The 11,468-nt window shown below is 33.1% G+C and overlaps 1 protein-coding gene across 1 annotated transcript; it reads left to right on the top strand.

Moving 5' to 3' along the window:
• Positions 1-1,988: 1,988 nt before the first annotated feature.
• Positions 1,989-7,255, top strand: LOC103484944 (putative GEM-like protein 3). Its single transcript, XM_008442344.3, has 4 exons — positions 1,989-2,618; positions 2,753-2,854; positions 6,270-6,541; positions 6,687-7,255. Exons 1-4 carry the CDS (start codon positions 2,309-2,311, stop codon positions 6,873-6,875), a joined length of 873 nt encoding a protein of 290 aa, XP_008440566.1. The 5' UTR covers positions 1,989-2,308; the 3' UTR covers positions 6,876-7,255.
• The last annotated feature ends 4,213 nt before the right edge of the window (positions 7,256-11,468 follow it).

The raw sequence follows: 11,468 nt of genomic DNA, 5'->3' as shown, positions 1-11,468 counted from the left end.
ACTTTTATTCTTTCAAGGCTGACATGGCATACCACGTAAACTTTCTAAATTAAATCTCTTCTACCTTTACCTACCAACATAATCAAATTCATGGTTGTAAAATATAAAAAGGAAATCTAATCTTTTTTTTTTCTTTTTTTCTTTTTGTAATAAAAATATATAACTATATATGTAAATTGGACGCCCTTAAAAGAAACTAAAGCTAAACTCGGAGCATGAAATGTAGTAATACAATTTAATTCATTGTTAATTTCGCTTAAATTAGTTTCACTTTCTATTTAAATGTGAAATCTCTTTCATTTCTACCGTTTACATTGAAACTTCTTTGAGAAAAATGCTATAACTGTCTTTCAAAAAAAAAAAAAAAAAAAAGAAACAAAGAAAAGAAAAGAAAACTTGTCTCTTCACTTTCTTTTATCTCAATTATGATATATGGTTTCTATTGAATAATACTTTGGTTTCAAATTTAAAATAAGAACAAGGACGATTTAAAAAATGAGTATATCAAATGACAAAAGTTAAGTGAATACTCGAGCTTTCAATTCAAGTGTAATCTACTTTATATTTATAGCTCAATTATTGTAACTATAACTATGAGATGAACTTAGGTCTAGTATATTTGACATAATTTTTCATTTGAGAGGTGGGAGGCTTGATTCTATATCCTTACACTATTGCACTTAAAAAAATGGTTATAACCTATAATTGAAATATGCAATTATTATTATTAAAAAATTTACTACTTAATTTCTATCCATTTTCTTCCATTTATAGATGAGTGCACTAATGAATTCAATTTAGGAAGATCTTAGTTTCGATTGACAATAAAACTAAGTCTAAGTAAACTTTGTGGAAAAAAATAAGTGACTTGAATTTTCTCAATTCTCTTGATTTGTTCCTCTTTTTATAAACTTATTGTACTCCTTTAATTCTCATCTCATGTGAACTATTGTTATGGTAAGGTCTCTCAAGGTTGATGATCTTTGGGTCCAAAACAACCCATAGTACATATAATAGTAATAGAAAGATTAACAACTGCATAGACGACTATAAAAATAGGCTGAATTTATGTTTCAGTTAGTCCTAATGTATATTAACTCACCAGAGTGTAGATAAAGGGGAAAAAAAAGGTCAACTAACAGAGAAAGGTTAACAGTTATTCACTTAAATGTCTATAAGGTGAGTTTTCTGATTTTATTGTTATTATTATTTAAAATCTATGTCAATTCAGGAGCATGGTGTGATGTAACTTTTAATAAACTAATTTTAGCTTTGGGATTGAGAAATGGTAAAACATCAGATCCCATCCAACCGTATTGTTTTTATTTTTCTTCAAAAACTAACTTTTTTTTCTTTGTTATCTATTTTTAATCAATGAATTAAAATATAAAATTAAAATTTTAAAACCGAAAAAATATCCTTTAACAATTTGATTTTATTTTTAAAATGTTACTAAAAATTCAATCATGCAACGACCATAAGTATAATTTTTTTAAGAACACAATGATTGTGAAACTTGTCTAAATAAAAACCTTTTAAGGGAGAAAAAGTGAAAAAAAACATAAAAGTAAATACCAATTATCCTTGCAAAAGTTTCTAGTTCAAATCCTAATCACCATTGTTACACCCGAAAAAGAAAAAAAAAAAAAAAGAAAACATTCTCCAACGATCCTAGGTTGTATAATAACAAAGTCCTTTTTTTTGTATAATAAAAATTGACAACTTAAATCATAATTGAATTGTTTTAGGTATACATTAACGAACAATAAATGAGATGAGACTTAAATATTTAAAAATAAATAAACAAGAAAAGAAATAAACATGGCCAATGAATTTATCAATACAAGAAGAAGAGAGGAATGAAAAATGAGATTTTATAACAGAAAAGGAACTAAGAGACACTAAATATAAAAAAGACCACCAAAATTAGGGAATAAGAGTATAAATATAGGATTTACAATAAATATTAAAGCATCAAATACTATAATAAAAATAATAATAAAGAAAAAAAATAAGGCAATTCCTAAAATTAGGGGAATGGGAAAAGGATGGAGTGAGGATTTTTTTTTTTTTTGAAGGAGAGTCCTCGTTAGCATCTGGAACGATGATCTGAAAAATACGGCACCAGATCCAATTCCCTCCTCCTGCGCGCTAAAAAGTAGGGGTCCTGTTCTTCGTCCCCCCCCCCCCCCCCCCCCCCCCCCCCCATTACCCTCTTCTTTCCCAACCCTTTCCTCTTTTCCCCATTTTCTCTCCTAACTAAAATACCCACCACAATCCCATATCTTTGTTTCCCCCACAATTTTCCATGGAGCACCCCAAGCAGGACCCCGATAACAAACCTCCCATCTCCACCCACGATAACACCCCTAAATCTGATCCCAATGACGGTGTTCGCACCCCCAATGGAGATGGGAATTGGGGTAATTTCGTGATGGGTTCAGAGAACCAGGTTCCCACCCAGAACGAGCAACCTGTGATTTCGACGCCCTCCAAGAAAACCGTGCGTTGGAGTACCGAATTGGTTACCGAGTCCCCTTCCGTTGCTTCTTATTCATATGGATCGAATACGAATACCTATGCTTCTTCCGCTCCTTCCTCTTCGGTTTCCTTCAAAGGTATTGCTTCTCTTAGTTTGATATGCGCTTCTGTTTCATTGATTTGTATATGTGGCTTCTTGTGGTGGATACTTAGTTCTTGTTGTTATTGATGGATAAAGGCATTAAAAAAATTTCGCATGTATTTTGATCAGAGACGGTGGATTCTGTATGGAGCGCGCTAGGGAGATGGGGGAAGAAAGTCGGAGAAGCTACAAAAAAGGCTGAGGATCTGGCCGGAAACACTTGGCAGCATTGTAAGTTTTTCGTTTTTCCTGTTGGTTTCTTTTTGTTGGCCTTGCTATCCAGGACGACGATTGAGGGTGAAAAACTAGATTCAATTTTGAAATTTAGTTTGTTCGTCATTTCTGTTTCGTTTTTATGAGGAAACTTTTTGCCCTTAAACATTTGAGAGAATTGGGAGCTTCGAAAGAGAAGTTTCTGATGGTTTCATGTCAGAAGGTTCGTATGGATGGGAGTGGGACATGGTGAAACTTTCCGTTCTCAAGTTCTTAATCAGTATTTATAGGTGCAATCCAAACGAGCGTTAGACTTTGGCCTCTTGGTTAAAGGTATATGCCTAAACCAATTAGGCTATGGTTAGGTTGTCAAAATGGCCGTTAGTTCTAACAATTGGAATAAGTCCTTAGGTGATTAATGGTATCCTTTTTATGAGATGAGCTGGGATTGATGGAATAAGATTAACAGGAAATTCATATTTAAAATTTCTTTCTGCTTTCTGAGAATCAAATCAATTTGTTCAATTCAGACGTTATATTATTTGGCAGTACTTACAAAATGGTTTTCAAAATTAAACGCTAAAGGTAGTTGACAAATATTTCTCCCTTTTAGATATAGGTTTAACTTTGTCATGTCATACACATAACTGTCTTGTTCTCATCGTTGGTTTTTTTTTTCCCAGTACAAACATGTTCACTATGCTTCTATTGCTGTATCTTGCCATGACATATTGTTTCAGTTTGATGTACAAGTATAGTAGTTTCTTCTTATCAAGTAGAAGTGCAGAATGCCTTCTCATTTTATGAATATTGAGTCAGCGTGGGTAAGAAGAATACATGAAATTATTTACGAATTAATAGTCTTGCTTTTTGATCCATGTTTGAGGAGCATGGCATGATCTTCTCCAATTCATTGTAATCCAGATGAAGCATGAATTTTGTATTTGCCAAAGAAAACACTAGGCTGTTCTATCAGGTTATTTAGAGAATCTTTCAGGTGAGGTATCCCTTTTTTTAATTGAATCTCATCCCTGAACCATGGTGGGAGATTTGTGAAATTCATCCACAAAATCTAGTAGGAACGCTTCTTCTCTCTCCCCATCAAGTTGATGAAATGACTAGTTTATATTTTTGTCAATGTTAGTATCTTCTTGGAGATTGTCTTGGTCACAGGAGCAAACTTGTTTGCTAGTCTATCTTAATAGATAAATTTTTAAGTGAATCCCTACTCAACAAATTTTGATTTGCAACTTTTATTGAGCCATTGGCTTGAAAGTTAAAAGTAAATATCTATTTGCACCTCATTCTTCCTTTAGGTTAGGAAATTAGTAAATTGGTTTTACTAGCTTTTGGAGCCCTTATTCCCTGCAAAGTTCCCTTCTTCCCTTTTAGATGAGAACTCTTATTGTACCAATTATGAAGTCATAAAAACTGGCGAATGTTTTACATGAGGTGAGAGGTAGTCTGATAAGAGAAAGAATGTGAGATTATATATTGGTTTCATGCCTCCAAACTTGTAAGAAAAACTTGAATGCCAAGGTCATTTATAATCTCAAAATATAAGGAAAAGAACGTGGACTTTTATGACCTTTGCTGCTTGGGTTCGAGGAACAACCTTGTATTTGGTCACTCAAAACTATGTTATTCTTTCTTTGAAAAAAAACCAAATTGACTTTTCCCTTGAGTAGCCTGTGATATATGGCTGTATGAAGAATGTCTATCCTTACCTACTTATTGGACTTAATGTTGTCGTCTGCCTCGGGTACAAGAAGGTGATATGATTCTCCCATACCTTTTTGAGGATTATATTGGAAGTATTCTTGCCTGTGGTCCAAAATAAGTCTTCAAAGTTGTTCCCCTCCCGCTAGATTTAGGACAGAAGGGGCTTGCCAGTGGTGACGAAGAAATCCCGTATGAGAAAAGGAATTATTCTACCCCCTTGTCACCAATAGTCTTCTAGAAAAGATTGCTTACAGGACCCGAGTTCTACCTTTCTTCTATCATTGAACTTTCCCTTCATTGGGAGGTTATATCAAAGATGGCTGGAACTAGAGAATAAACATTGTAAAATGCTATGAGTTTTTGAAAGTAAAGAAGGTGGGACAACTGTTACAGTCTTAGAGGTATGGGGTCACAGAGAGCGGCTTCCTCAAGTAAAATTTTGGACCCTCATTTGGGACACCAGGGTTTCAGCTATATTAGGGGGATGGTGGTTTTTCGTTTCAACTACTCTTTTATTTGGTGGGCCCATGTGGATACTTCGTCAAAAATGTGATATCTCGATGTTATCATTAAAAAGCTATCATACTGCAATTTTTGTTTATTACAGACCTCTCATAATCTTGGATCAAGCTAAATGTCGCTAGTTAAGGCATATACCTTCAACTGAAGATGTTAGAGATTTGAATTTCCAACACTCACGTTGTTGTACTAAAAAATTACTCAACCAAGCTCCTCCCAGACTTGCCAATGTGGCCTCCCACGATCTATTCTAACCATTTTAGTTTTATGCTTGCCTGAAGGATCGCACCTTAGAGGTTACCAAAGCATTAGCGCATTAAACCATTAAGCGTTAAACAGACAGGGCTCCTGCTCCCTTAGAATCTCAAACTGCCTAGGTTTTAAGAATTCTAAACCTGGTGTGGGACTGGGTCTGGATCATCTTGTTAATAATTTTGAAGAAATTCAATTGAGATCCATGTTTCTAATTTAGTACGGTAATGAAAGAATGTTACATGCTAAAATCTCACCACGGATATAAGAGTAGAAGGTTTTAGTGTTCAGACAGCTGATTTACATAAACAATCAGAAATAATTTTACTATTAATTCTTGAATAATGATAGAGCTAAAGATATCCTATAAGGAATATTTGTCTTGTTTTTTTAATTTTTCATCATCTGCACAAAATGCTGAACACGAGTTAGCCTTTTCCCTTCGAATTCTCAAGTGTTCTAGTTTGTCTACCATCTAACTAAGTTGTAATAACCCTGTCATTTAGGCAGTGGCTCCCAAATTAATGGTTGGAGAGTTATTTTTCGTCTTTGAGCCACGGAAAATGAAGAACGAAGCAGAAAATAAGACATTGACGAATAATTATTAAACGGACATTAGGTGCACTCTAGTCTACACCAATCTTTGTGCATCTCACCTAATCGTCCAATTATAATTTCCCACTCTGATAAAATTCTTATTCCTTTTAATACTATTTTTCAAATTTGGTGTTTGTTTTAGAGTGGGACAAGACTTCTATATTTTTTTTTCAATATCCGTGTATTAGACTGAACTCACAGGAGAATTATAATTTGCCACGGGAAATTAATCCGTGAGTGGAATGAGACTTACTTCTTTCTATACAGACTAAGAATGTTACCCTAGGGGGGAAAAAATCAGTATCTACGACTTTCATTTACTTGGCCAATGTTTCTTGATCAGTGAAAACAAGTCCAAGTTTTGCGGATGCTGCGCTGGGGAGAATTGCTCAAGGGACAAAGGTATTGGCGGAAGGTGGCTATGAAAAGATTTTTCAACAAACTTTTGACACAGTACCTGAGGAAAAACTTCAAAATTCGTTTGCTTGTTATCTGTCAACGTCTGCTGGTCCAGTTATGGGTGTATTATATGTATCTACGGCAAAGCTTGCGTACTGTAGTGACAATCCTCTTTCATACAAGTCCGACGGGAAAACTGAATGGAGCTATTACAAGGTAATTTTAATTAACCATACTTCTTAACCGACAGATAGTTTCTCTAGCTTGTTTCATTGTTATTTGATGTGATTTCGAATTTGCTAGACCACGTTGGTGGTTATGGAATTAATCTCTGCAACATATTTCATCTTTGTGAGAACAGGTAGTGATCCCATTACAGCAACTTAAGGCAGTTAATCCTTCCTCCAGTGGTATGAATCCTTCTGAAAAGTACATACAGGTAATCTCTGGTGATAACCATGAATTTTGGTTCATGGGGTTCTTAAACTACAATGGTGCTGTAGAATGCCTGCTAGAATTTCCTGAGTTACAAGCAGTGCAATCGGTGTAAAACGTCATCGTGGTTGAATCTTCCACCAGTTCACAAGTGCCACACCAAAGACTAAGAGTTGGTGAATTCAATCAAACTTCCATTTGAATTTGCTGCTATTGTATACCAACTTTGGAGATATTACTAATGGAAGGTGTCTTCCCTTTATTGGAATTTCCCAGTAAATTTTTGGAATCAGTTAGGAAAACTTATGATTATAGCTTCTTCAATATCCATATAGATTGTTGATTGTGTACATGGTGTCTTAACGATCAAGCATTCAGATTAAAATAAATGCTTTTCTCGTACAGATAATTACATTGTAACATGCCAGCAGTAAAACTGTCTGCTGTCATTATTGGGCCAAATTTATAGTTAAATTAATTTATTTTTAAAGGAAATGATAGGGTTCATCATAATCCGATGGGTCTTTGGCCCCTCCCTCTAGTTCTCTGTTTGATTCTTTGCCCACATGTACTTTTTCTTTCTCTGTTTATTCTCTCGGTAATGATATTATATCAATTTCTTTTCGGAATAAAGAACATGGACATTATGATATTCGTACATAGTACGGAAAAGTTCAAATGATACTTTAACCATATAGAATGTGTTTGTAGCACAGAAATGTTGGATAATTATTTTAGAATTGAGTTAGTATAACATCGCAAGGTTTTAGAGATATTGGGAACGTTTATTTTTATGGCTATGTTAATTATATTCATGAGCTCTTGAGACAACTTTTGGTTATTCATAGTTTGAGAAGAAATTCATCAAATGTTCAAATTCCTTCATCTTCAAAATGCTGTGTGAAACTAATATATATGACCTTCACTTTTTTTTTTCTTTCTTTAAAGATTACATTGAAATGAATATCTTATAATATTAAAGAAAATCTTCCATGATTATAACAATTGAGATTCATATGACATGAATGAATGTGTAAGCTTACGTCTAATCAAAAAATGAGAAGCATACATCACATCGATTCGACCATTTACTTAATCTCTAAGCTTTTTTCTTATTCAAATTAGATTAGATGTAGTTAAGACTTAAGAGGAATATAATAATATAATGTCATAATTAATGAAAGAATCAACTTTTTTACTGTTTATAAAGCACGCTTCATCCCCCACCCACCGCCCCATGCCCACCACTCCCATACTCTTCAATGCCAATTATCTCTATTTAATTAATGGGTTTATCCCTTTTTAACCCCAAACTTCAAACTAATCAATTTTTGCCTACACAAGTCAGCCCAAGCCCATCACCTCTTTTGGGCTCATCACCAACAATCTTAGTCTAGGTGGGTTGGTTATTAATTGAAATGATATATTAATTAAATTCCTAAGTCAGATGGGAAATACATTAATTTATTAATTGGTTGTGACCTATATATAGATTAGAGCATAGAAGGGACCAAAAGTCATAATTTATCCTCTCAAATTATGTGGATTTTTCTTCTTTCTTTTTCCCCCCTCCCTTTAATCACATCATAACATTAACAATCCTACAGATATTCTCCTATAAGTAGTGTAATTGAAAAAAAAAAAAATGGTTCTCTACTTCTCTTTAGGCTTTAACAGCTCATACTCTAATAGTAATGTTATTAATATAATTTTGTTTATATAAGGAAGAAAAGATTAGAGAGATGAGGGACCATATCATGAGGAACTTTACTGAATTTGAAAGTCATTAAATCTCCAAAGTATGCAATTCTACTGTATGATTAAAATGATTGCATTTGGTAACAAAATTCTCTCACCATTATTATTATTACACTTTTAATGTAATATAAGTTTCCTGCTAAAACCTCTCTATCAAACCCTAAATAAAACTTTTCACTAATGCATGTCGGTGTCTTGCTTTTGTTCAATGCAAGCAATTATGGGTTCATATTCAATCTTCTTTGTCTAAAAAATAAAATAAAATAAATCTTATTTTATGGACCCATTTAATAATGTTATTCTTTTAATTTAATTAAGTGGGTTAGGAGCACTTTCATTGAACTCTTGACTCACTCAAATTACATACATGTTTTCGACTGGTTCAATTGTTTGATTTCTATCAACTTGGTCTACATATGGCCCTCTAATGCTAACCCACATTAAAAGTCTAATCAAGTTTTGATTTTTTTCATATATGGGTTTGTTCAAATACCTTGTATTTGTAAGTTGGAGTGTTGCTTGCTATATTAGTTATTTACTATGTTTTCTTTAGGGTTTCAACGAAGTATATTTTATAAAAATTTGTGTTCGATCTTGTTCTCGATATCTTAATAGATTTCTAGTTGAGGATTAAAAGATAAGATAAAAGGAGAAAAATTGGAAGGGGTGTAATTTAACTAAAATGGGTATATGTGTGGTATTATATGAAGTTATGATAAGTTGTTGAAGAAAGGATAAACAGTGGATTTTAGAGAGAGGGAAGAGTTTGATGCAAAGTGTGATAAAAATGAGGCATTATGATGAGATGGTGCAGAGAGGGATGGGTGTGTGTAGGGTTTTCAATTACACAGGAGAATTAGTGAATAGTGAGTAAAAGAGAATATATCTTCCCATTAAGGTACAAACTAGATGGCTAGTGGGGGAACCACTTCCTACTGTCAACCCCAAATATGGAACCATATAATTCAATTCAACTCAATTCATTATTTTTATTAATTAATTACCCAGCTCTAATTTTAATTTCTTCCTTCTTCCCACATACTTTAAAATATAATTATAATTAAGGTATTAATATAGTTTGGAAATTAAAGGCAATACTGTGTATGTCTCGCATGGTGGCAATGTCAGAGTCCTTCCCATTCCATATCTCTCCAAAATAATCAGAGGGAAATGTGTTTGTACAGTACACTCAAAATTATTCTCATCTCTTCACATGCATTCTTAATCTATTATATATATATCCTCGATATATATATATATATATCTTTCTTAAATCACTCTCTCTCTCTTTCTATCACTTCTCATCCTATTTTTATTTTATCCCACATTCCCAATCTCAAAATTAAGCAAACTCCCCCTTCTCAAAACAAACATTTACTTTGATTCATAAAGGTTGTTAAAAATTTTAACAGCTGAAAACTAATACTAAAACCTTTAATTCAAGTCAATGGTAGGAATAAGCAGAAAATAATTGATTAATTAGAAGGAAAAAAAAAACACAATAATTTACTTGAAAACTTTCGAAAAGTATTACAACCTATTAGAAAAAAAAAATTATTATGTAAAAATTGTTTAAATCGCACATGATTCTCTCTCTTGTCTCAATCATAAGAGTATTTTTCGAAGTTTTTTTTTTTTGTACCATTCACAAACTTTATTTTCTTGAGAGTGGAGTTTGTGAAACCAAAATGATCATATTCTCTTTTATATTGTTTAAAACGCATCACTTCCTTTGAATTTTTCCTTATTGGGACCATTATTCTTTTAATATTTTCATAGAACTCAACCGAACTCTTCATACCATAGTAAATAATCAAATCAATATAAACGTCAACCCCCAATTCCATAACTTTTTATTAACCATTTGATTTTTAGTTAATGTTATTTAATCTTTTAAAAAAACCAAACTAAACCAAATTTTGATTAACCCAAAAAACTAGCTCAGATTTTTTAAAAGTAATTTAGTTTGAAGAATCCAAGTGTTACCTTTTAAAAAAAATGAGAACCATAGTATAAAACTCAGGAGAAAACACAAGTATAAGTTCAAAAACATGAAACTAAAAACCAAATCAACTGAGGTAATGGGTTATAATGTAGAACCGTGATCTCTTACATTAATCATACTATAATTAAATCACCGATTATCTCAAAAGTAGGGTAGATGAATAAGAAGAGGGATAGGAAAAAGAAGGTAGTACTACAAAGAAAAAGGGGTGGGGAGGGGAGGGGAGGAGAGGAGAGGAGGGTAATGGAAAGGAAAAGAAAGTGGGGCATAGTTAGGAAGGAGGGAGGGGGCAGAGTTTTAATGAAAAAGGCTGCAAAAGAATATAATATAGAAATGGAAAAACAGGGTCCTCTCCCACTCTTTCTCTTCTCCTCTCACTATCATCCCCAACTCCCATCTTCCCTTCCCTTCCGTTCCGTTCATTTCCCGTCCATAACTCTAACACATTTTATAACATATATATATATATATATATATAACTTTGTTAGAACAACAAACAACAAAAAAATACACTGTCCTTTTTATCTCATGCAATGCAAGTTATGCAACCTCTGTTCTTTTGCGGTTTCCCGCCACCTGACACACTTCCCCCACCAAACACTACAATAATTATTTCCCTTTTTTTAAGATATAAAAGAAAGGATGGATCACTATATATATTCATATTCATATTGGTCATGCTCTCCAAATGTTACATGATGTGATCTCACACAGATTTATTACCATTTCTTTTGGTGCAACTTTGTTTTCTGTTCATCTCTCTTATATGTAAGGAGTGACAATCAAACACTTAGCTTTTGTGTGATTCACTAAATATATGTAACTATTTACTCAACGATTAATTGAAAAAAAAAAAAATTAACTTATAGACTCAAATGTGCTTAGTTAGAGAGTCTATACAACGTAACATAGCACTCTTCTCAAAATTTTAGGGTCGAAGTTATA

Source organism: Cucumis melo, chromosome 8, assembly GCF_025177605.1.
Source record: "Cucumis melo cultivar AY chromosome 8, USDA_Cmelo_AY_1.0, whole genome shotgun sequence".
NCBI lineage: Eukaryota > Viridiplantae > Streptophyta > Magnoliopsida > Cucurbitales > Cucurbitaceae > Cucumis > Cucumis melo.
Note: the sequence above shows the minus strand (reverse complement) of the source record. Positions and strands in the feature narration are given on the sequence as shown.